We start from the raw sequence: 27,133 nt of genomic DNA, 5'->3' as shown, positions 1-27,133 counted from the left end.
CAGGGTTGACAGGAGACAGTGGGTGACTATAGAGGCAGGGGTGACAGGGAGACAGTGGGTGACTATATAGGCAGGGGTGACAGGGAGACAGTGGGTGAGTATAGAGGCAGGGTTGACAGGGAGACAGTGGGTGACTATAGAGGCAGGGGTGACAGGGAGACAGTAGGTGAGTATAGAGGCAGGGTTGACAGGGAGAGTGTGTGGGTGACTATAGAGGCAGGGGTGACAGGGAAACAGTGGGTGACTATAGAGGCAGGGTTGACAGGGAGACAGTGGGTGACTATAGAGGCAGGGTTGACAGGTAGACAGTGGGTGAGTATAGAGGCAGGGTTGACAGGGAGACAGTGGGTGACTATAGAGGCAGGGGTGACAGAGGGAGAATAAAATATTGGGCCCACTGTGTGGTGAGCGCAGTGAGCCCGCAAGGGGGGGGGGGGCAATCCACACCCCCCCTTGTCGGCATTGCAGCGGTCGGGATTCCGGTGTCGGGATTTCGACCGTCGGGATTCCGACCGCCGGGATTTCATACTGAACTTATAAAGTTATATCCCCATAAATTATAATAGAGGTATGCAAATGTAGTTCTTCCTTAAAGGTGGCCATACACACGCAGATTTATCTTCAGATCTGGCTGGTTGGAACAAAAACATGGTGATGGATGAGAGCAAATGACAGTTGACCATTTGCTTGGAAATAATGGAAAACTGCCAAACTGTCACTCATCCATAACCATGTTTTTGTTCCAACCAGCCAGATCTGAAGATAAATCTTACTAGTGTATGGGCACCTTAACCCAACCGTAATGATCAGTTAATGTCATCATTATCAACAAGTAAATAATGCTCCTGTCATTCATAATTAAATGATGTACTCATAATTCATAATTAGTGAACAATTCATTTAGAATTAATTCACCCCAGTTCATAATTAAGTAAGGAATCTGTTAGCATTAATGAAGAAATACTTATAATAAAAATGAAACAAAGTCCTTCAAAGTTGATATTAATGCTCTTGCAATTATATAATGACTCATTAATCGCAAATTAAAAATGCTCCAAAATTACAAATTAAGTTCTTACCTTAGGCCTTATTCATGTTTGTACATAAATGCTAAATATTACAATAAAACTTTTATCGTTATCAAATTTAATATATAAATGTTGCTAAAAAAAAAAGAAATACGTTTAAAAATAGAAAAAGTCTATAAAAGTGTAATACAATTATGCTGTGTATTACAGTATGCCTCCAATGGGGGAAATTTACAAAGATCAAATGGGTACGAAAACACGCTTTCGTACCCATTCAGTGAAAAATTTGGATGCTAATTTACTTCCAGCCGAATTCAGCTGATTTGCCATTTAAGACGAATTCTGGTGTATGAATGATTACACCATCGATAGAGCCCAGACATATATGGCCATTATTTCTTATATTATTATTGGTGGTGTGCTCATTTACTAACATTCGTACTGCTGAATTCAGCAGGAAATACAACTGGAAAATAGTCCTAATTTTCCAGGCACATTTGTGTAAAAAAAAAATAAAGAAAAATAAATTAATAATAATTACAAAAAATAAAACACAGCATGAGGTCACCCTTCCAAGTATAACCAGCCCAATGCTCATTGAGCCGGTCCTGGTTGCAGAAATACAGGGGAGAAATTAAATGGGTCCCCCTGTATTTCTATAACCTGCACCAGGCTCTAGGCCCAGACCAAAACCAGTACTAAGCTCAAACAGCCAGCGGTGTCATGCCACAGCCGGGGGACACTTTTTACATAAGTCCCCAGGTCAAAGCATGATCACTTTAAGCGGTAAGCCCAGGCTAGGTCCCTGGGGGACTGAGGACCCCCAATAAAGGGGTCCTCCCCTCCAGGGGAAACCCGGACTGGGCTGAAACCCAGGACTGTTCCCGCCACCCCATACACACATACATACTTACCTATAGGGTCCACCGTAGGCCTGTCCTCTTCTCTAGTAGAAGTGAAAATAAATCATACTCACCATCCAACACAGTGAAGATTGCGTCCTCTTCATTCCATGTAGAAAATAAACCGACTATCTGGCTCCAGAGGACTGAGTAGCCGCAAGTGTTTTGAGAATGAGGGAATCCCCGATGGCTCTTCACTCAGCCAATCAGGAGTGGGCTCCGGGGAGCTCCACGCCTAATTGGCTCTGTGTGGCTCCATAGAAGCCCATGATTATGGGCTCTCCATAGAAGCTCGGTTCCCACCATACAGTATAAGACCATGTTAAATTCATAACATGCTTTTTTTCTGTTTTTCTTTTCTTTGTTTGTTTGTTTCTTTCTTGTTTTCTTTCTTTTGTATGTTCTTTCTCTCTTTTTCTTTCCTTACTTCTGCTTTCTTTTGTTTCTTTGGTTTTTTGTTGCTTTTTTGTCTCTTTTGCTTTTTTCTTTCACTTGCTTTTATTTTTTGTTACTTTTTGTTTATTTGTCTCTCATTTGGGCCCATTTAACAATGATCACATTTATAAAGCAATCTTGGCCACTAATTTCCTGCCCAGATCACATTGCATAGGGGCAGATTCAGACCAGCTTGTAGAGCAGTGAATTTGGCCCCTCTTTCCATGGTGGGGGTCAGCACATGCAGTTGCTAGCAGCAATGGAGAGATCACAGCAATTTTCTTAAATTCGAGGGTTGCCTAATATTTGTAAACACCTGTTTTCAGGAACATAGCTTAAAATATTGTTTGATAAATGCTGTCTTTTTTTTCTTTACTTCTTTTTTTCTTTTTCTTCTTTAATTATTTTTCTTACTTTTTTATTTCTATTGATTTTTGTTCTTTCTTTAATTATTTTGCTTGCTCTGTTTTTACTGCTTTTTCTATACACTTCCGGTGGGGGCCGAGGATGGTCGCACGAACTCGGAGCTCCCTCGGAGCTCCCTTTTCCCACCCAAGGAGTTCCCCCATCCTCGGCCCCCGGAGAGGAGTGGTGGAGGCGGACGAGGCGTCGGGAGATGGACGGGAGAGGATCGGAGGCAGCCGGAGGAGGCGAGGAAGCTGGAGGGGCAGAGCACGCTAGCTCCGTCCTCCAGACTGATGGGGCAGCCAGAGGCTGCTGGGGTCAGTCCCAGGCTCCCGCTCCATTCCTCGGAGCTCCCACCCCTGGCGCCCCCCCCTCCCCTTACCACACGAGACGGGCAAGCTACGTGCAGGCAGCGGACCGAGATCCCCTCGGTGCAGCAGCGGACCGGGATCCCCCCGGCAAGCAGCGGACCGGATCCCCCCGGGCAGCGGCAGTCCGGGCCGAGCAGAGGCCCCACATGACCTCATCCACCAAGCAGCCCCGGCCAGTGGACCACGGGCACAGCGGCAGAAGAGGTCCACCCCACGAACCACTGTGAGGTGAGGAGTATCTGGCATGGACACCAGCAGCGCCAGCCATGGCCCCAGGCTCCCTGGCTCACCCCCTCGCAGGCCGGTAGGAGAGGAGGCCTCTGCTTTGGAGGACACCGGCATATGCTACCTTCCCTGCAGGCCCTCACCCCCGGCCCCCTGCCTCACCTAGGAGATGAGACCCCCTGCCCCTGGATGCCTCACCAGCAGCTATCAGCAGGGTCGAAAAGACTATCGGGCAGCAGCATGGAACTCAGCACAGGGAGGGCCCAACTCCAGCCCCAGGCCTCACTGACTCTCCCCAGGCCTCACTGACTCTCCTCTCCCCTCCCCCGCCCCCCCCCACCGCAAATGGCGCCGCAAATGGCTGCCTCGGATCTGTGCACTCAGCCACATGTAACCTCTTATCCCCTGTCCCCCGTGTGATAATTGTACTGTCTCTGCTTTAACTGCAATGTTTCTGCTCATGCTGTTACCTTCCAGGCTGCTGCAGCGACCAGTGGCGCCGCTGATGGCTGCCTAGGCGCTGTGCAGCCTGGCGGGTATATGTTCTCTATGTGCCAGTACTGTCCCTGCTTATATTGTAACCTACCTGGCTTCTGAAGCGTCCAGTGGCGCCACGGATGGCTGCCTAGGCGCTGTGCAGTTTGGCGGGTATGTGTTCCTTGTGTGATACTGTTCTGTACCTGCTTTTACTGCTACCTACCCGAGCTGGTGCAGCGACCAGTGGCGCCGCAGATGGCTGCCTAGGCGCTGTGCTGCTTGGCGGTATGTGTTCCCCGCATGTAACGTCTCAATGTAATGTATGTAATTCCCCCCCCCCCCCCCCCCTTCATCCCTGCTGATGCTGTACTGTATATCCACAAAAAATTCCTAGTGTGCGCTAGCACACATGGCCAATAAAGTTGATTCTATTCTATTCTATTCTATTCCTTTTTGTTTCTTTTTGTCTTTCTTCTTTTCTTTTAGTCTTTCTTTTGCTTTCTTTCTTTATTTTGCATAATTTTTTATTGCTTTTTCTTTCTCTTTAGCTTTCTTTTTCAGTGTGTCTTTTTCTTTCTTTCTTTTGTTTTCTTGCTTTCTTTCTCTCATATCGTTTGTTTCGTTATTTATTTTTCTTTTAATGTCTTACTTTTTTGGCTTTCTTTTGATTTTCCTTACTTTTCGACCATTGTTTCTTTTGCTTGATTTTTCTTTCTTTGTTTTGCTTTCTTTTTCTTTTAATCTTTTTTATTTAACTTTTTTCTTTTTCTTTCTTTTCTCTCTTTTACTTTGATTCTTTTTCTTTCTTTTTCTCTTTCCTCCATTTTCTATATTTTATTCACTTTCTTTTGTTCTCTGTTTCTCTCTCTCTTTCTTTCTGTCATATGCTGCTGCGGTGTGAAACGGCAGGCACAGTGCTCACCCGTCGGGGTCCGCCGGTGGCTAGTATGTGTCCGGTGGGGTCCCTGGGTGGTCAGGCAGCAGGTGATCATGGTCAATTACGCAAAGACTTGCCTCCTTGTTTATCCCGAGATTTATGCAAAGACTTCCTATTTGTGTTTTCTGAGACTGTTCTTTAAAGACGTATTTGAATCCAGTTTATGTTACCCCTTTATGAGTTCTTTCATTAAACCTGCTCACTTCAAACCATCATCTTCTGGTCAGTCATCCCTTCATGAGCACCACATGATACCATCAAATCCATCCTCTGTGACATTTTCTTTCTTTCTCTTTCTCTCTCTATTGTGCCCATTTAACAATGCTCACATTTACAATAATATGAGTCCGTTTCACATTGCATAATGTAATCATACTGTAAGTAGCTCCTGGAACTTGCAGGGAAAATGGCTCTGAAAAGATTCCCTACAAAATGCTGTGAGAGCACAGCTGTGTATGAGCGGTCATTCCGACCATCATGCACAGGGGCTATTTACAGAGGAGGTTTCCTCAGGACCCCTGGCAGAATTATATCCTGCAATTTGAATCCCATAGGCAGGGGCCAATATTGGGAATACTTTGCATTCCCGGTATTGGTAAATCGGGCAGCATAGAATGCCCATAATAACTTATGGGGGATGTGGCTGCCAGCAGCAATGGAGGGATCACAGCAGGTATCACGGGTAACTGCTCCAAACTCCTTCTTACATTTGGAGGATACCTAATATTTGCACTGACCCCGAAAACGGGTGAGAAAAACGCAAGTTAACCATTTGCTTGTCCATCGAGTGTCATTGTCGACCTAGGGTATGTTGACTATTCTTAGGTGTCGCTGTCAACACCTAGTGACCGAGTGGTCGACCTAGTGACTGCGATATGCAGAGAGCTGGCTTACTGTAGGAAGCCACTCCCCGCCTAACCATGCAGCCTTCTACGGGCTGCAATCAATGCGCATGTGCTGTACCGTTGCTTAAAGTACGCATGTGCTGGACCCGGTGCCTGTCACTGCATTCTACAGGCACTGAGTTCCTGGACTGCAGTGAGGAGCAGCGCCAGGTTGTGGCAGGGGGCGGGACACGGCCAGGGGTAGCTCCCCTCCTTCAGTAAGGTAGAAGTCACTGCCAGATAAACTGTCTAATAGCTGTAGTGAGGATTTTTAAGCCTCCACCTTTCCAAAGACTCCCATACTTTATGCTGAGGTATAGCATGCAGCCTTGCTTGCGATACCTCATTATCTCCCTGCCGGGCTCCCCAGTGGCTAATATTGCATGCAATACATGGGGCGGGATGCTCTAACCCAGAAATGTGGGGAAAACCCTGTTATCAGGGTTTTTACCACATTTTTATATTTTCTAACCCCCCTAAGCAGTGTAAGCCCTGCGGAGGGAATCGCAAGCAAAAGCTGGCGATTCCCTGCAGAAGCCTATGGACTTCTTGCCACATCGCTGTGTGAGGGATCCGTCACAGATCCCTCCCAGCATGCCCTGCAGCCGGCTCTGGCGCATGCGTAGACGGACTCCCGGGTCTCAGACCCGGAAGTCCAGCGCCGGCACCGCAAGAGCTGTCCCTTGCGTTAATGATCGCATATGTAAGAGCATATGCGATCATTAACTATGCAAAGCCAGGTGGAGGGGGGCTGCGGAGGTTAGAACATCCCGCCCATGGTATGTAGCAGTGGCTTAAGTTTGACTCAGTTGCCCGGAGGGCAAGATAAATAGTTGTGCCCCGGTCCCCCCTCCACACAAACACGCCACCTTATATAAATATATGTATGCTTGTATGTATGTATGTATGTATGTATGTTATGTATATTATTTTTAAAATAAAGTGTTTAGTTTATGGTCCTATTAGGAGGTGGAGTCAGCCACAGAAGTGATATTGGCAGCTTTCAATTAACTGATTCAAACTTGCAGGAGAGGAGAGGTGCCCCCTTGGGAGCAGGAGCCCGGCGGCAGATGACTCCATTGCCTCCCGGAGTTACGCCTCTGGTATGTAGTCCTTCTGCAAATCCATACCTCCCAACTGTCACGATTACAGCGGGACAGTCCCGATTTTCGGGTCCTGTCCCGCTGTCCCACCCGCAGCAGGCATTGTCCCGCTGCAGGGGGTGGCAGTTGGGAGACCCCCCAATCTAATAGAATATACGCTGTGCGCATTCGCACAGCGTCTTTTCTCGTATGAAAATGAGGTTGTGGCTAATTAGCATAAGCCACACCCTCATTTGCACACACCCGCCCCCTTTCCGGACTCCCTATTTCATCAGCACAGAAGTTGGGAGGTATGCAAATTGTATGCGATGGCAGTCATGGCTGCGGGATCTGACAAATCCTCGTGGCAGCATTGACAATCTCTAGATCCGATGTGCACGGGAGCACGCATCAGTTAGGAATCAGAGGGAAATCGGTCCAATCGGTAAAAAATGGCCATATCGCACTATTGTATGAGGGCATTTAAAATGCCCCAGATATCCAGGTTTTGAGGATATCTATGCTTAATCACAAATGGTTACATGTACCTGATCTACTGTAATAATAAGATTGCCTCTGCTTAAAATGATGTACATGCTATTACCACATGCACTATTGCTTCCTCCTCCCTCCCCAGCTGACTGAGGTCGGAGAACCCTGACCATCATATGAAAGGGGCGGGGCTTATTAACTATGGCATGTACATCTTAAATTGGGCGGTACCGGGCGCGGTTTGTATCCGATAGTAGGCGGGGCTTATTGTCCTAATTTAGCATGCAGGAATGTTGGGAGGTGAGGCATGTAATACCAGCCGCCATGTGTGTGTGTGCCACTCCTAATATGGCGTCGCAGCCAGACTCTTACGGTACAGCTTAACCTCCTACTCCGTACAGTGTACACCCCGTCCCATAGTTCCCAGTGTCTGCTGAGGGTGTCCCCGCCCCATGGTTCCCCGGCTGTCAGCGACACCGTGGTGAGTGAGACTCCGGGGAATACCCCAGCGCTGACCCCTAGGCGGCGCCCGTCTGGCAGCAGGACGCGGTGTGTGAGTCCCGGGCCGGGGAGGGTGGGGCCTGGGCGCATGTGATGAGGGGAGTGGCCGTTCCCCGGAGTCCCGGCGCTCGCTGCTGCCTGCTGCTGCCAGTACCCTGGTCACATTGACAGCGCTCCCTCCCTCCGGCGCTTCCTGCCCCGGGCGGGTGATCGGTGCAGGGAGGCGGCGGAAAGTACACTCCGAGCGGCCGCGCTGCTCCTCCGGTAAGTTGTGGTAACGGCGGGACGGGTCTCCGGGCACAACTTTGCGGCCATTGGGGTCTGTGCGGAAACTTTCATCCTCCTGGGGAGCCGGCGGCCATGTTGTGGGCGAGTTGTGGCCCAGGCTGGCGCTGTGTGACGGGGTCTGGCGCCCGGCGGGTTTCGGGTGGGCTGATAGCACTGGTACTACTACAACTAGTACTAATGTCAGTACTGCCAGTTCCAGTACTCCCAGTATACTATTACTATCAGTGCTCCCAGTATACTATTACTACTAGCACTGCCAGCCGCCTACCAGAACTTTCCCTGCTCACTTTGTTTATTGCAGTCACTGTGCTACCTGGGGAGCAGCAACTGTGTCATATCTATAATATCCCTGTATTCTGGGTACTGTAGTCCTGGTGCTGTCATGGTGACACAGGGTACAGTAACTGTATAATATCCCTGTATTATGTAGTCCTGGTGACATGGGGTACAGTAACTGTGTCATATCTAATATCCCTGTATTATGGGCACTGTAGTCCTGGTGCTGTCATGGTGACACAGGGTACAGTAACTGTATAATATCCCTGTATTATGGGTACTGCCGGTGCTGTCCTGAAGACACATGGTTCAGTATCTGTATAATATCCCTGTATTATGGGTACTGCTGGCGCTGTCCTGGTGACACATGGTACAGTATCTGTATAATATCCCTGTATTATGGGTACTGCTGGCGCTGTCCTGGTGACACATGTTACAGTATCTGTATAATATCCCTGTATTATGGGTACTGCTGGCACTGTCCTGGTGACACATGGTACAGTATCTGTATAATATCCCTGTGTTATAGGTACTGCTGGTGCTGTCCTGGTGACACATGGTACAGTAACTGTATAATATCCCTGTATTATGGGTACTGCCGGTGCTGTCCTGAAGACACATGGTTCAGTATCTGTATAATATCCCTGTATTATGGGTACTGCTGGCGCTGTCCTGGTGACACATGGTACAGTATCTGTATAATATCGCTGTATTATGGGTACTGCCGGTGCTGTCCTGAAGACACATGGTTCAGTATCTGTATAATATCCCTGTATTATGGGTACTGCTGGCGCTGTCCTGGTGACACATGGTACAGTATCTGTATAATATCGCTGTATTATGGGTACTGCCGGTGCTGTCCTGAAGACACATGGTTCAGTATCTGTATAATATCTCTGTATTATGGGTACTGCTGGTGCTGTGCTGGTGACACATGGTACAGTATCTGTATAATATCCCTGTATTATGGGTACTGCTGGCGCTGTGCTGGTGACACATGGTACAGTATCTGTATAATATCCCTGTATTATAGGTACTGCTGGTGCTGTCCTGGTGACACATGGTACAGTATCTGTATAATATCGCTGTATTATGGGTACTGCTGGCGCTGTCCTGGTGACACATGGTTCAGTATCTGTATAATATCCCTGTATTATAGGTACTGCTGGCGCTGTCCTGGTGACACATGGTACAGTATCTGTATAATATCGCTGTATTACGGGTACTGCTGGTGCTGTCCTGGTGACACATGGTACAGTATCTGTATAATATCGCTGTATTATGGGTACTGCCGGTGCTGTCCTGAAGACACATGGTTCAGTATCTGTATAATATCCCTGTATTATGGGTACTGCTGGTGCTGCCCTGGTGACACAGGGTACAGTATCTGTATAATATCCCTGTATTATGGGTACTGCTGGCACTGTCCTGGTGGCACATGGTACAGTATCTGTATAATATCGCTGTATTATAGGTACTGCTGGCGCTGTCCTGGTGACACATGGTACAGTATATGTATAATATCCCTGTGTTGTAAGTGGTGCTGTCCTGGTGACACATGGTACAGTATCTGTATAATATCCCTGTGTTATAGGTACTGCTGGCGCTGTCCTGGTGACACATGGTACAGTATCTGTATAATATCCCTGTACTATGGATACAGCTGGCGCTGTCCTGGTGACACATGGTACAGTATCTGTATAATATCCCTGTGTTGTAGGTGGTGCTGTCCTGGTGACACATGGTACAGTATCTGTATAATATCCCTGTGTTATAGGTACTGCTGGCGCTGTCCTGGTGACACATGGTACAGTATCTGTATAATATCCCTGTGTTATAGGTACTGCTGTCCTGGTGACACATGGTACAGTATCTTTATTATAGGTACTGCTGGCGCTGTCCTGGTGACACATGGTACAGTATCTGTTTATTATCCCTGTATTATGATGACTCGATCACTAGAGCTGTCATATGAAGTCACAGCAGCTTCCCCAATGTCCTCATTTTGCCTCCCTGTGCCTCTTGCTGGCACAGCTGTCTGCTGTATTTTGTTTCTAGGTCACTATCTTCCCAAGTGCAGGATTTATCTGAGTCCGTTTTAGGAATCAATTTTTCTGTAGTCTTCATGTTTTTCCAGTAGCGTCTGAATGACGACTCAGGTAGTTTCATGTCTGTTTGTTGTCCTCTGACATACAGTGTGTTCTGCGTGTGACCCGGATAGAGGGGTTGTCTTTTCCAAATGACAAACATCAGGGTTTTTTTAGGCATGCTTGTCACGGCTAGCTAAGTACAGTATGTTTATTAACAGCCCTTCAATATAGTGCCAGCATATTCTGTCTTTAAATAGTCTGATTTGTTTATTTTAAACTAATTGTTCAACAAACTTTGGGAGTTGATTCATGGATGTGTATCAAACCTGCGTTTTTACAACCACTTCCTGCTAACACCGTGTCACTTCCTGTCAGCCACTTTGTGACTAAATCCTCATTGTGTGCGGTTTTGCAGTGGCACTGTGATGCATGAGCTAAACAAACGCAGTGCATGCATGCACTGCCGATAATCGCTCAGTTTCATGGAACATCCCTGAATCAGAGTTCGAACACTGGCACCTTCTCCCTTCGTCACCCACATTTTGCCATGATTAATACATGCTAGTTTGTGGCCCCGTTGGGGATCATCCTAAAATGCATGACTTGAGTGGACATCATAGAATTAGAAAAAATCCAAAGAAGAGCAACTAAGCTTATTAGGGGAATGGAGACTTTAAGCTACGAGGAGAGATTAAACAAGCTGGGACTATTTACACTAGAGAAGAGACGTTTAAGGGGGGACATGCTCAACATGTACAAATATATCAGGGGCCAATATAAGGAACTGTCAAACACCATTTTTTCTGCTAGACAGGAATCTAGGATGCGAGGGCACGAGTTTAGATTAGAAGAAAAAAGATTTTGTTCATCTAGAAGAAAAAATTTCTTTACAGTCAGAACAGTCAAACTTTGGAACTCTCTTCCTGAAGAAGTGGTGTCGGCAGACACTAAATACGTTTAAAATAAGGTTGGATAAACATTTATTGGTTAAAAACATCCAAGGGTATGAATAAGTAACAAAATCTGTGTTTAAAATATCAGAGCATACTATACAACAAGGGATTAGCTACTATAAACTTAGGTTGAACTACTGTAGATGGACGCAAGTCTTTATTCAGCCTCACCTACTATGTAACTATGAGTATACTGTATGTGTGACATATCTCTCCTAACTGTAGTCCAAGTCCCTTTAGAAATATATAAGGACAAGTATTAGCTGATTTGCTGTGACTGCAGCAATATACTGTACGTGATTCTTTAGTGCATTGAGGAAAAAACGTTCCCTGCGATCAAATATTCATCACCCAGACAGATAAAAACACCCCTTGCAAAATCGCAAATAGCGATCCATTCACAGGAACCGAGCCATCAAGCTGTTTTTTCATCTGTGTCAGTCTATATGCCCCCATGCACTAGTACAATTTGGGCTAATTTTACATGATCCCAACGGATCAGGCTGAGAAATCTGCCCAAATCATATGTGTGTGACATCCCATCCTACCCGGTGCACGATCCCGTGTGCATCGGGTCTGACCCTGTAGATTGTACCTGCTGCACATAAAATCTATCGGATTGGACACATCAGCAGCACCACTTGCACACACCTATGTGCGGGTTGCGGTTAGCACACGGGGGATGCAGGGGTGGGCAGTGGCAGGTGCCGGGAAGCACTGAGCTGTAGCCAGTGGCAGCGGAATTTAAAAAAAAAATACAAATTCAAAAGACAGGCCAGCTGTTGATTGGCTGAGAGAGCACTCTCGGCCAATCAGCGGCTGCCCAGAGAGGATGTATATCGCATGCAAAAAATTGGCAAATCATAGTGAGCTCTCCCAGGTAGCTCAGGGGAAATTGGGTCCGACTTGTCCTTAGGACAAGTCAGATTAATGTATGGGGGGCCTTTAGATTTCCACTGATCTGTTAGAGAATCAGGCTGGTAGTGCTCATCGCTGACCTCAGAGACTCAACCAAAAAACACCTGGGTACACCTGCATTATCACAAACGCACCCAGAAATCGCCATGTTTCCAACCCTAAAATGTCAAGCTGCTGCAACTTCTATGCATACGGATATTTATTTGCTAAATGCTGCTGCACATGCACAATGCGAACCCCTTGCACGCTCAGCTGTTCGATAATCAGACTGATTGTGACATCTCTGATTTGCCTTCTATGCTGAATTAGACCCTCCCACCCCCTTCAACCTCATTACCTCTATAAGGCTGCTTGCAATTTCCTGTTCCTCAACAGCCTGTTGGTGTTCTTGTTTCTTCTTCGAGCACATTTTGCTCAGATCAGAGGATATTGGTAATACAGTTTGCAAAGAGAAGTGACTGAACTAGATGTACCTGTTTGGCTCCTTAGTGGCAATGTAGAACATAACATCATAGATGTTCTGCTTGATCGCCAGCAGGTTGAGATATTCATTAACTTGCTTAGAGGCTAATGAAGCCTCAACAACTATAACTCCCTCCACAAGGGTTATTCAACAAGTGGCCTCCCAGCAAAGCATGCTGGGATCTGTAGTTCCACACCGGCTATATATGATATTAAAGCACCTGTTACATTCTGCTAATATTTGAATGCCTGTATATTTTGGTTTTAATTATAAATATTATTGATAAAAATTGTCCCTTCACGGAGCTTTGTACAGGGGATACACAAGTGTATGTGTGATATATAATACACCCTTTTATCCTGGCTGTAGGGATGAATGTTCTGTTTATAAATTAAGCCACTTTTACATATGGTGTTCCCTCCTGCCTTTTTTGTGTGTGGCACTGTGCACCCTTACGCTGCCCCCTACCGCGCTGACATACCACTGAGAACTTTTGGTGTATGCCATCATGTGTAATGGGCACAAAAAAACAAAAACATTCTACAAAAAATGCCCAGCCCGGTGGTCAGCACCCTGCCCTAAAAAGATCCTAGAGTGAACACTAAGTCATAGTTCTCATTGTGTAGAGATTGGCAGTTACATATTCTATGTGCTGCATGTGAAAGTCCTATTTTACATTGCTGGAAGGAACACTGCACACACAGACACTTCTGTATTTCATATACTTGGTGCTATCTTTATTGAGGGTTGATCTTTATCAATTTCAATTGATTGTTTTGGGGTTTTTTTTCCCCTGGGGTTCAAACACACATTTCCTAAAAGGTGATTTTTGCTATTCATTTTTAAATGTTACTAAATGTGTGTTGTACGTTGTCCTGTAATACAAATACCCCTTGGTGACTCTAGTTATGTCATTTTAGAAATACCTGATCATAGTTTACCATATTTTTTTAAGCAAGAAAAGAGAAGTGGCTGGGGGGGGGGGAATATTATGTAACGGGGAGCATGACTGTACAACTGGGAAGTAGTCGAAGCTGGTATCAAGGTTACTGTGCAGAAAGGGCTGATGGCAGCGAAGAGGATCGTGCAATAGGAGACTGAGAACAAGAGGTAACTCTGCCTTTACATCGCTGGGCGTGCATATGCTAATGCAGTCGTGACGATTGCATGGCGCGCGGGCAGCTGACATAACTGCCCGCCCATATCACTGCATTTCTTCATTCATATGTACGAGTCTGGACCACCCATACATATGCGTGTGCCTTTCCCATCATTCGATGGTCGGTGACCATCAAAAGATGGCGTGTGAATGGTTGCTTATGTAAAACATCCATTTGCGTGCCGGGTGAACAAACCCGGTGTGCGAATGGGGGTGGGTGTACCACCATTGCCAGGGCAGGTTCTGGTTGACTTGCATGGTGCGAATTCGCGCACGATCGAGTCAACCAGAATAAAGGCCATAATGTAAGATTACATTCATTACCTATAACATGATCTTGCTGCAGTAAGTACATAGAATACACTAACTCTATACTGTAGCTCCTACAAAATGTCCTGGGGGCAAGATGCTTTTATTAGTAGGGAATCCCCACCACCTAATGCTTTGTACACCCTTAGCCATTTTGCAGATTCTGACAGTTTGCAATGACAAAATCAGAATGTGTTCAGTGTATACACCCTCCCGCTGGTCATAGGTGACATTCTCCATCGCCTGTACATGCAGAAATACTGGATGACAGAGATTATAGACTAACAAGAACCATGCTGTGGAAGTATGTACGCACTTGCCAATGCTGAGTCGGCGTTGCTTAGGATCCGCTGGGTACGCATCGTCCAGTGTGCATCCAGCTTAATAAATACCCTGTTTGTTTCATCATTGGTTTTTCCAGTTGTGCTGCACTTTATAAGAAACTGGTGTCACCGACTTGTAATGATTTATTTATTTACAGATCAGCCTGTGGGTGATTTCTGGTTCACATCAGAGGCAATATGACTACCTGAGTTCAAGGTCATTTATTGATTTTGGGTGATTTGTGTGGCAATCCAGATCACATGAGTATATAGCACTGGTCTTTAAAAGATAGTCATCCCTGGTGTAGACATTGTGCTATAATCGGATGTGTGCCAAGACCAATTATTGCACGGTGTGTACCTAGCCTTAGTTGGCGGAGTATACATTCGCATTTGTCACTTAAGCAGCGATGTTACTGGAAGGCCGGCAGTTGGAATGTCTTATTATCTAAGCCGCTTTCTGCAGTAACTATTTAATTTAAATACAAAATATATTTGTTTAAATCTTGGTTTTTAAAATGACGTTAACTTAGCATTAATTTGCTGTCTGTCAAAAAGCAAATGGTTAACTCCAGGTACTGTAATTTAGCCTTTTATATATTACATCCTGTTGGTTTGTGTCAGATGAGCCTTATCTAGGACAGGAGGCTGAATGGATGTTTCTGCCATATGGCATTTACTTGCCTTGAAGCGCGCGACTGTTGGAGATCAGGTTAAGGAATTATTGCATTAGCCGTTGGTCTGCCTAGCACCCTGGATCCTTGTATTCACTAATTGTGGATGGTAAATTGTGTGGCCCATAAATAGTCTCTATCTGTGTGGTGTACCCTAATACTATACATTTAAGGATCCCCTCTCATCGTCAAAGGGGCCAAACATTGCCCTAAATTTGTACACTGTAATTAAAGCGGATACATGTAGTCAAAGAAAGATATTCCCTATCTGTAGTAGAATACCAGCAGGCCTTTTATATAAGTGTTACAAGCTAGTACAAGCACATCTGCCAATAAAGCATGAAGTGACAATTTGCATTTGGCCCTGGGGCCCTATTGAGGCGCATCACTGATCCACATGATATAAATCTGTATACAGTAACACATATTGAGATTTCAGTCCTCCAACCTGTCGGGGTAACACCAGGTCTGCGGCTTAAGACCTGAGGACAAGTCAGACCTAATTATCCCTAAGCTCCCCGGGAGGGCTCACTTACAATTTGGCATTGATGTGCCTTTTTTTTCCCCAGGGAGCTGCAGCAGTGGCAGGGGCCAGGAGAATTTAAAACAAAAAACTGTCCAAAAAAACTGTCCGGCAGCTAATTGGCTGAGAGAACGCTCTCAGCCAATCAGCGGCCAGCCAGTCATTTGACAGTTTTTTTTTTTTTTTTAATTCTGCCACCCGGAGCTACTCAGCAGCTGCCTCCTACCCGACAGACCCTCCCGACAGGAGGTTCAATTTCTAGGGTCCGGTCAGATGGGGGGGGCCAAACACGTGGTTTGGCCCGATTTATTGGCCTGATCCGTTGGAATCGAAGCAAATCGCAGTAGTGTATGGGGGTCTTTACAGTGTCCTCAACTTTATGTGCTTATTTTTGTTATTGCCTCTCTGTGTAACTTTGTTTTTATTTTTTCATCCTTTTTAGACCTGCCGAAGAAGATGGTGGATCGCCTGGCTAACAGCGAGGCTAATGCAAGACGTATAAACGTGGTAGAAGGATGCTTCGGGACTGCGGGCCAGCCTCTGGCCATTGAAGGCCGGGTTCTGATTGGGGAAGGCGTGTTAACAAAGCTTTGCAGAAAGAAACCCAAAGCAAGACAGTTTTTCCTGTTCAATGACATTCTGGTATACGGCAATATAGTTATTCAAAAGAAGAAGTACAACAAGCAGCACATCATACCCCTGGAAAATGTTACAATTGACACGATACCAGATGAAGGCGATCTGCGGAACGGTTGGCTCATCAAAACCCCTACAAAGTCTTTTGCTGTTTATGCGGCCACCGCCACAGAGAAATCCGAATGGATGAACCACATTAATAAGTGTGTCTTCGATTTAATCTCAAAAAGCGGAAAGACGCCCAACAGCGAACACGCCGCCGTCTGGATCCCAGATTCTGAAGCTCACACTTGTATGCGCTGTAAGAAAGTGAAGTTTACGCCTGTTAACCGGAGGCATCACTGCCGTAAATGCGGCTTCGTCATCTGCGGACTCTGTTCTGAGAAGAAGTTCCTTTTGCCCAACCAGTCGTCTAAGGCCGTGCGGGTCTGTGACTTCTGCTACGAGCAGCTGTCCAGCGGGGACTTGTCCTCCTGTCAGCCTGGCCGATCAGACTCTCTTTGCAGCTCCCCCAAATCATCAAATCATTTGTCCGATGATGAAGACGATGAGGACAGCAGCGACTGAGATCCGTTCCAAGGACGATCATTGTGGGGAGCAGGACAATCGACTGAGCTGCTTCATTCGAAATCATTTACAGTGGTTACCGATAGCGCGTGACCTCAGATCAATGATACACCTTTTGCCTGAGAATATATTACTACATGTGCCTTGTTATAACAATCATTTTGGTTCTTTCAGGGATAAACTTTTATAAGGCTTTTTATAATCTGTTTCCGCTTGTTCCGAGCTAGTAGATTTTTATAGATGATAAATCTTTACGGACATGCTTTTTTCTGAAATGGCAAATGATGTTTTATAGAAATTGGGAGCAGACGCAGGGGACGCGTCTCATGACCCGCCGTGGGTTGTGCCTTGTTGCTACGATTGGAAAAAAAATAACTTTTATATCTGACATGGTGTTTTCTAGCACTTGGTCAGACACTATAAGAATAAAGTATACAATGTAGAACTGTATATTTGTCAACATGATTTATTGTCTACACTAATTTTATAATGTCTGAACTGTTGGCAAGATTATTCCCCTTGTGTCCTGCAGTTGGTTTGTGACTAGTTTACTTATGGGAGAGGTTTTCCGAACTGTTTAAGCACATTCTTTAGGGTTCATTAAGTGGGTATGGATTGTATGGTCGACAGTCATTAGATCGACATACTGGAAGGTCGACAGGGGTTTAGGTTGACATGGCACAAGGGCGACAGGTCGTTGGCTCGACACAAGCATTAGGTCGACATTCAAAAGGTAGACATGAGGTTTTTCACTAAGAAAAAAGAAACGGTGTCTATCACCACTAGGGTTAATACCAGGCGTTACTATGGGGTTTTTCACACTATTTTATTCTCCCACCATGCCCTAGTGGATTGTACCGCCCGTCGGCTCAAAAAACAGTGAAAAACCCCATGTCCACCTTGACCATATCAATCTAATGCTTATGTCTACCTAATGACCTGTCGACCTTGTGCCATGGCGACCTAGACCCCTGTCGACCATCTTTACGTCGACCAACCAACCGTATCCCCAGTAAGTGTAATTTTGCCCCCTTCCCTCTTCCCCTGTTTATGCTAAAGGATGCCCAGTACTGCTGTGCTGGAGGGTTTATTGTATTCACTTTTTTGGATGTTTTGTGAATATCCCTGGTCTTCTGGGTTGCGTGAAATGCATTAGAAACATTCAGTACGCATAAGAACAAAAATATTGTTGATATTGAATTGCAGTAAAATTGGAACTTCATCTCTATCTGTTAATATAAAATCACTAGGGCAAGTCTTCAGCTGGGTACACAATGGTCGCTGTTTGGTGCAAAACGATAAATCGGTCACAAATTTTCTTATCTGTAGCCAGCTTTAGGACTCGTACCCAGAGGCACCAGTTGTATTGGTTATTTTTAACAATGCACAAATGTAAAGCACCCTTTTTCCAATGACCCCTTACCTGCTTCCAATGTTACTCTGGAGCACTACCGATTTCCACTGGCTTCCTACTATGTTTGACCGTGTGTAAAATAACCACTTGCCAATGTGTCTGCGTTTGTCAGGCGGTTCCAATAGGGGGTGGTTGAACATGTGATTACAGGCAGATGCCAGTGGTTATCCAGCGCTACACAGTAGCAACTATCATGTATCATCCTTTTCTAGATCTAAACAGTTTATTAGCCTTTTGCATCCAGTTTTTAATTAAATGGACCTTAATTCCTTAATTGGCTACTGTTTCAATTTTTATACAGGTGAATATTTTTTTTTTTTTATAGAATTCCTTAACCTACCCTTAAAGTGTTAGGTTTTATTTTGTTACTACTACCACATTTACATAGGTATGTGGCCAATAATCGGGCACGATAAGAAAGCTCATTGGAGGATAGTGTAATGCACAATCATAAAAAACATTGGAAAGATCTAATATGCAATTCATTAACCCTTCACTTAATCCAAAGAATACGTATGTCTTGTGCACACACTTATCGCCTGTGTGTGGCTGCCGAAATATGGGTTCAGCAATAAGTTTCTATACTTGTTTTGTAAATGTTATTCCTGATTTTCTATTGAACAGTTGACCAATGAGGGATTTTATTAAATCTGTTTATACTACCGGTATTAAAATGTGAGCACTATGCATGCTGTAAATGTCCGTACGCTGGGATACGCCATGGTTATTACTGTCTCTCAGGTCTACATTTTATATAGAGTTGTTAAAACAATAGATGCTGCAGACAGGATTTTCCATTCTACACATCGGGGTCGACCCTATTATAGATGCGGATGGTTCGCGAATCGGGAGCACTTTATGGCGAACGGAGATCACCTAGAAGCGCTCGCACCTCCATAGGGTTGCGATCAATTTGAAGCAAATTCAGCCCAGCAAAGGGTGCAAGGTCGGCTTGATTTGGGTGCGGTTGCCAGCCTTTATACGCGCTAGAGCGGCACTTCGCACCCTTCGGAGCAGATAGGATCCACCCCATTGCGTCTGTACATACAGGGTTGTTTGTCCCCATGAGTTACTTTCCTTATAATTACTAAAATGTTGATAATAGGCAATTGTTAATTCCGATGTAAGGACACCTCTGACGAGTACTTAGCCTAGATTAATAAAGCTGTGTTAGTTCAGATGTCGGGGTGTAAATCCCCAGCACTGGAAATCATTTGACACATTCTTTTGGGTGGGGGTGGGGGGTTGTTGAACATATGAAAAGGTGTTTATGCAAAGAGCTAGTTCTAACCTTCATACAGTGATACGTATTTTATACAGCGTATACATTTGTATTACAATTAGATATTAGAGCTGGTACATACTCTTCTTTTTATCTCCTCAGAAGCATAACTGCATTGCACAGTATTCCCATCAAAGCAGAGTTGTTAGAATATTGTCAGCTATTAAATATACATCTTTGAACTCTACAAGATTTAATGTCTTTCAGAAGTGTAGAAACCTCTTTTGCTTTCCGTGAGATTACAAATACCCTGATTCATTTTCAGCTCGGATAACTCGCTTTAGGCAAAATCCATTCTTGCGTTTACCTTTTACATACAGCAATCTGTTTTATTAGTGTGTCACAGAAATATTCTTCTGGTAGTAAAATTCTATTATCTATCATGGTGTAATAACATGAAAAATGTGGACAGAAGTCTTCCACGGAATACGCAGGCTAAGGCCCTTATTCTGGTTCATTTGCAAAGACACATTCCTTCTCAAATGCTCAAAACCATGTGCACTGCAGGTGGGTCAGATGTAACTTGTGCAGAAAGTATTAGATTTGGGTGACTATTTTGCAGTGTAAAAATAAAGCGGTCAGTATTTTACCTGCACAGAAACAAATAATGCACCCAAATCTAATTCTCTGCACATGTTACATCTGCCCCCCTGCAGTGCCCATGGTTTTGACCATTTGAGAAGGAATGTGCCTTTGTGAGTGAACCAGAATAAGGGCCTTTATCTTCTGTGTTTCACATGTGCTAGGCTTAGGGTTTGTTTTTGCTAGCATCCCCTTTATTTGCCAATTTTATTTTCGCTTCCTATAAATTTTCCTGAACTTTGCAAGTTAGTAAATTGCTCTTTCCAGTAACAATGTAGAGCTCTGCAGTGTACAGAAGAACTAGCTTTGTTATAAGCCGGGTGTCTGATGGCATTTTGGCTGTCAGATAAAAGGGATTGTTAATCTAGGCAGTCAATCGATCTTCAATATGGGGTGCTCAATGTTGCATACTGATTTATACTCCCTATTTATTCTCTTTTAATACCAATTACAAGCTTGACCTGAACATGTGCTGAAAATGTGACCCATCTTTGATACTACGGTGACTATAATGCCAGTGTTCCTTGTCTGGTCTGGTTATAGAGGACATACTGTACATTATACATTTTCCCATATCATTGGATTCCTAGCCCGTTTTTGCTGTGCTCAACAGAGACTCGATAGGCGGAATTCAATGTTAATGAACATAATATCATACTAGTGTGGACATAAGACTTCCTGTCACTGCTACAGAACACCGCTCCTGTCCCTGTAGGTAGCAGATTGTCCTTGCCTTGTGTCTTCCTGTGTTCTGGTAGACTGTTGCATATGCAGAGCTGTATATGAAGATAATGGTATCTCCTATGTTCCTACTATGCAATATTGTCCAGTTGTAGATACCCCTTTTAACACTTCTTATGCTGAAGATTTTAGTTTTTTGTACCATTGTTGTTTACAGAGATGCTTAGTGCATGAAACGAGTTCCAATCGCATTGTTTAACCTTTGTACTACTACTTTTTTCTACTCCCTGGTCTAGATAGAGTGCAATAGATCAGTGCTTGTTTGACTTTGTTTAAGGTGTCTAGCCACAGGGTTATCCGTCTACTGTTCTCTTGCAGTTACTTTATTTGTTTTTGTTTTTACTTTCCCAGTAAGATGTCAGATTGTGTCTGCAGTAATGATGGAACCTATACAGAGGCCTCACTCACAATTTGGGTGGTATTCAATTGTTATATTGCAATCAATCTCCCTTCTAAAGTGAGTGGAGACTGTAGGGCGGTATTCAATTGATCTATTTTTTTTTTTGTGCTCATTATGGTCAGGTTAAAACATTCATTCGTGCATTTCAGCTCGCCACCCCCCGGGATAGTGAGCTGAAATTCTGGTGAAAAACAATTGAATACCTCCCTTTAATTGTAAGAGGGAAATGGCACCTGAGTAAGAATGGCTTTGGTGTAAGAACTTTTCTGTGACCGAGCTTAAGGCAGTGGTATTCTGCTGACTGTCCCGCACTACCAGCATAGATAAATATATTTATACCTCCTGGCTAAAGGTCTGTAACATGAGGAATGATCACTGGTTTGCAGACAGTGAGCTTGGTTTTAGAGTCCGTACATACTATACGATACGCTTTGCGAGTGGTATTGTTAAAAAGACTGCTGCAGATTATATAGTGCATGCGCACTGAGCGATATCGGTCAGTGATGTCACCTGTCCCCCGTTTACAACATGCAGCCATTGACTATAATGTCAAATTGTGAATGCATGATAATATTTAACGATAGGCAAAATTATGATATCGTTAACGATCTTATCGGATAGTGTGTATGCACCTTTCTCGTGTAGTCCAGGAGCCTCTAATCTGATGCCCAGTGGGCCTTCTTTGTGATGCTTTTGTGCTATACATATGTATATGTTTGGATAAATAGATCCTAGCATTCAAATATTAATATATAAATTTGTGTCTCTGGGTTTGGCATGTCCCGATTTTTATTAGATTTCTTGTTTGTGTTTATATCTGCACCTCACCTGAGTTCTACCTTTTTATTGCTGCCCAGTCGTAATCTGTGCTCTGCTATTTTCAAGGTTTCTTCTTACTTTGTCATTTGATCTTCGCTTGCCCTGTAATGTGTTAGGCTATGGCCAGGATAGGAGTCGGACAATAAAGACTCATGATCATTATCCCTAAAGCTGGGTGTCTCGGCATTGGCCTGATTCAATGTAACAATGCATCTCTGTAGTACACACACTATACGATGCATCATGAGACAGATCGATGTATTGCTGCATACTGTGTTCAGTTTGAATGTCATTTGGCAGTGTAGCACGTCAGATGGAACGATACGATCCTGGGTACACGGCGATGAGCACAATACACTGTCCATATCCGCATCAGATCGATATGTAATATGATCTATCGCTAAAGGGGCGTACACACATTGAGATTTGTGCTTAACTTTTGTACTAAGCTATTTAGGGTAGGCAATTTCCCTTGAACTTCGCCCATACATACGTTGAGATTGTGCTAAACGTGATTACTTTATATAGTAGATCGCTATCGCTCGTTTTGTACACGCGTAACGATTTGGACTCGCTTGCTAAGCGATCTGACTAGATTTTGACTGCATGCTGGGGGGAATAGCGGCGGGGCCCTATTCAATGCTATCTTTACCAACAGCATTGAAGAGGGATCACGGCAGAACAAGCCGGACTTTAGAAGCTGTCTGGCCCGTTCTGCCGATAACGGCCATGGATTGTCACGATCCCGGCTGCAGATCGACAATCCCCAGCCAGTTTTAACGAACACGCCCACTTTTTGCCAATCGGCTGGCAGGACATTGAATCCGCCTGTCGATTTCGGGCAAAACGCAAATGGGACCGGATCACGGCTGTCGAGAGGGATCGACAGCCATGATCCGGGATTGCATACCCCCTCTAAGACTGAAGCTTTCCTGTACATGGGCAGATTTGGCTATCCGGTATGTGTTGCAAATATAATTGAATGATAATATTGCCGTCACAGATTTTTTTTGTTAATAATTATCAAATGTTTATGAGCTCGTAAAGAAAAAAATTTAGATTTGTTTGGTTGTAAAACGAACATAAAAAGAAAAGTTGTCAGACAACGCTACAGGTTCTAGGACCTTTGATTTCAGACCTATAGAAATTAGTACCTTTTATGTTTAGCGTTCAAAATATCCTTTTTAGAAAAAAGTCTTAATGGAAATGTCACTTTTTAGTCCAAGCCTCTGCTTTTGGCACTGATTTTTTTTATTTTAGCTTAAAATTTCAGTATTAGGCATCCACATTTTGTAGAGATTCGATTGTTTCAAAATGTTGGTCAATGCCATAAAAATGTCAGTAAATAAAAGACGGCACAATAGGTATAAGCCTGATAAAGGTTATATGTAATATGAATGCATAGCACAATGTCCGAGCTGTGTGCCGTTTAATTCTGGAGTTCATGTCAATCAAAGAGGCGTAATTGGCAGTGTGCTTGGTGCCGGTAATTTAGCACCTTCAGTTTTAAGAATTTTTGTATGTTTTCTATGAAAATGTTTTAGCTGTTTTAATGCTGCAAAATGTAAAGTAATTCTAGTTGTGTTTCTACTTCTGGTTTCCCAACCTCTGCGCTTCCTTGTCCATCCTAATAATGAAGCCTATCTTTGTACTTTCCTGAAAGAGTCAATATTTTCTATGGCTGTATTGCAAACATTTAAAAAAAATAAAACTTTTATAACTAATCTTGCATTTGAGTATGTGGATTTGTGCTTTGGAGAGTTCTCCATTTGTACTGAAACAATTACTGCTTTTTAAAGATTGATGAAGTTTGATCCGTTTTCTGTGTAATATACAGTTTCAACTATATTTATTTAATCCTGCTGTTTTTTTTCCCCTTTTGCTGTCTATAACCCTTCTGTGAGAGATGTCGCTCACATTTGTTATATAAATTCAAAAATAAAATGTTTGTATTAAAATGATTATATTTCCTATATAAGATAAGCGGTACAGGTCATTATGATTTACACAATTAATTGTTAATTTTCACGCCTATATTGACAGTCGCTTGGCACTCAAAGGGTTAAAACATGATGGTGTGTATCAGCAGTACTTGCCCCTTGTTTCCTATGTATCAGTGGCGGAACTACCATTGGTGCAGCAGGTGCACGGACCAACATTCTGCACCTCTCCCTGTCACCCGCTGCTGTGCTGCAGACTGTGAACTTGGGTTGTGGTGGAGGAGGAGGGCTCATATTCTATTTTTGCACCAGGACTCGCCACCCACAAGTTCCGCCACTGCTATGTACGCTTCTGTAGTTGCTGTCCCATTGGATCCAAATGCATTATACACTTGATCAATGTCCTAGGCATAAATAAATGCGTAGTGAAATGGTGATGGAAGCGCTAGCTAGTTTTAAGTATCACACATGGGGGGGTATTCAATGCTGCAGCGAGCGGCCGGCGAGGGGGTTAAATAGCGAGGATTGCCGAAAACCAGCGATCCTCGCTGTTTAACCCCCGCGCCGGCCGCTCGCCCTATTCAATGTTCTGGGGAAATCCTCGCCGTCACAGGACGGCGAGAATTCCCCAAAACAGCGAGACCCGCGGCTACTGCAGAAAACTCGCTGTTTTTAGCCGCGAGTCTCGCTGCTTCTGGAGCCGCATACGCCAATTCCCCCTCGCTCAAAAAACGGAGCGAGGGGGAATTGGCGTATGCGGAGGGTGTGTTGAATACTGTCAGGGTGAGTGGTGACAGCGAGCAGGAAGCCCTGCTCGCTGTCACCACTCGCAAACAGCATTGAATACCTGCCATTGGGTATCCGGACTGATCATAGATTGACTCTAGGTCGACAGTCATAAGGTTGACCTGGTCTAAAGGTCCGCAGGGTCAATAGGTTGACATGGAAAAGGTCAACCTGCATTTTTTTTTTTTTTTTTTTACAAAATTTAGTGCCGACAGGTGGTATTTCATGCCCTACCATTCACTACGGCGTGGAGGGAGAATATAATAGTGCCCGAAGCATGGCGAGGGGACTCGGTACACTTAGGGGCCGATCCTATTACACCCGAAGGGTGCGGCTGCACCCAGTGTTTTTGCGAATTGTCATGACACCGGGGTGCACTTTACGGCAGGCCGAATCAGCTGAAAACTCGCACCGCCATAGAGGTGCGAGCAATTTTCAGCTAATTTGGCTGTGCAAAGGGTGCGAGTTAGGGTTAATTCGGGTGCTGTTTTTCAGGGTTAAAACGGCACCCGAACGGGAACTCGCACCCTTCGGGGTTAATAGGATCGGCCCCATAGTGTCCATGTCAACATAGACACAAAAAACCCTATGCCGACTTGATGACCCTGTCGACCTATTTTCTGTCAAATTTTAAACACGGTTGACCTATTGTCTGTCAACCTTTGGACCCTGTCGACCATTAGTGTTTGACCATATGACTGTAGACCTAGACATTGTAGATCTAATATACCATAACCTTGTAACTGCCTTGGTAGAGTATGTACAGTATGTTCCAGGTGTTAGGCAGACGGTTGCTATAGATTATCCAGTAACGCTGTCAGGATCTCCTTGCAGGGCTATGAATAAAGCCGGCCATACATCTACAGATCGATTGTCAGATCTGGCTGGTTGGACAAATCCTGGTAATGGATGAGAGCAAATGACAGTTGACCATTTGCTTTGAAATGCTGGAAAACTGCCAAAAACTGTCACTCATCCATTACCAGGTTTTTGTTCCAACCAACCCAATCTGACAATCGATCTGTAGATGTATGGCCAGCTTAAGTTGCGAATGTATATATGGCTTTCCCTGCGCAGTGATGTTCTATGTCTATGCATTGTGGTACATGGAGTTTCTAGAAGAAGCAGGATCACTACTCGTATAAGCACTACAGAACATTCACAGCATTCCCAGCAAAGGGAACTTGGCTTCTGACATGGACCATGTTAACCAACTACATTGTAATCTACAATTACAGGTTGAGTATCCCGTATCCAAAATGCTCGGGACCAGGAGAATTTTGGATAACGGATTATTCCGTATTTCGGAATATTTTAATATTTCAATTATGTATTTTGAAGTATCTTTCATGTATGCTGTATAAACACATAAAATACACACAAATATATTTTATTACCACATAAAATACACACAAATATATTTTATTTGTTCAGAAAACAAGGTTTCAAAACATGAAACAAAATTTGTGTACTATCTCAGATATTGAATTTGAATGCCAAGCAGTCATTGCCTTGCACATATATAGTGCCAGTTACATATCATGTCACCAGTAGTGCTGTTACAAATGTCCCCAGTGAGTTTTTAGCAAAAAAAAATAATATTTTTTTCACTTTCTGAATGTATGGTTTTCGGAATAGTTTGGATACCGGATACTCGGATACGGGATACTCAACCTGTATAACCATCACACTTTTACCTTCCTTTAAAAGTAAGTGCCAATAAGTTTTTTCCACATACTTGGGCATAGAAACCTGTTCAGTATTTATTTCTATGGCGTTACAGGGCATCTGCTGCCCCTAACAAGGTACATACACAGGAACCGTATGCACAAAACAAGAAAAAAAATGAGTTCCACCACAAAACATTGCAGGGCAGGGACTAGGTTTATAAAGTGGTAGAATGTGTAGGTTAGGAATGAAAGCAGCACGTGTTTGACAATGTGACAGTAATGACTGCACCTGTGCTCCAGCTAGGTGGTCTGGAAACGGGCAACTGTTTTAGGGAATGTGCTATCAAAAGAAACAACTTAACCAATTGTCTTTCTGTTTGGTTGACTCTCGTATCCAAATGCATTGGCACCAGGAGTATTTTGGCATCAGATTTTTTTCTTTTTTTTTTACATATTTAGGAATATTTGCATACCATAATCCAAAATCTTTGAGATAGGACCTAAAGGCTCCCCATACACAGGTCCGACTTGACCGTGTGACAAGTCAGACCTGATTTCCCTTCAACTTCCATGGGAGCTTC

General features: G+C 44.2%; 1 protein-coding gene across 2 annotated transcripts; it reads left to right on the top strand.

Moving 5' to 3' along the window:
* The first annotated feature begins 7,561 nt into the window (after window positions 1-7,561).
* On the top strand, window positions 7,562-23,880 carry PLEKHF2 (pleckstrin homology and FYVE domain containing 2). 2 transcript variants are annotated; one of them, XM_083187024.1, is made up of 2 exons: window positions 7,562-7,719; window positions 16,158-23,880. In XM_083187024.1, the coding sequence occupies exon 2, from the start codon at window positions 16,172-16,174 to the stop codon at window positions 16,916-16,918; it is 747 nt and encodes a 248-aa protein (XP_083043150.1). In that variant the 5' UTR covers window positions 7,562-7,719; window positions 16,158-16,171; the 3' UTR covers window positions 16,919-23,880. The 2 variants fall into 2 exon arrangements, with proteins under 2 accessions (XP_083043150.1, XP_083043149.1); XM_083187023.1 differs by lacking the exon at window positions 7,562-7,719 and adding an exon at window positions 7,787-8,003.
* The last annotated feature ends 3,253 nt before the right edge of the window (window positions 23,881-27,133 follow it).

The sequence above is a fragment of the Crinia signifera genome, chromosome 5 (assembly GCF_055691185.1).
Source record: "Crinia signifera chromosome 5, ASM5569118v1, whole genome shotgun sequence".
Lineage (NCBI taxonomy): Eukaryota > Metazoa > Chordata > Amphibia > Anura > Myobatrachidae > Crinia > Crinia signifera.
The sequence above is the reverse complement of the archived record's forward strand: the minus strand, read 5'-3'. Positions and strand labels throughout refer to the sequence as shown.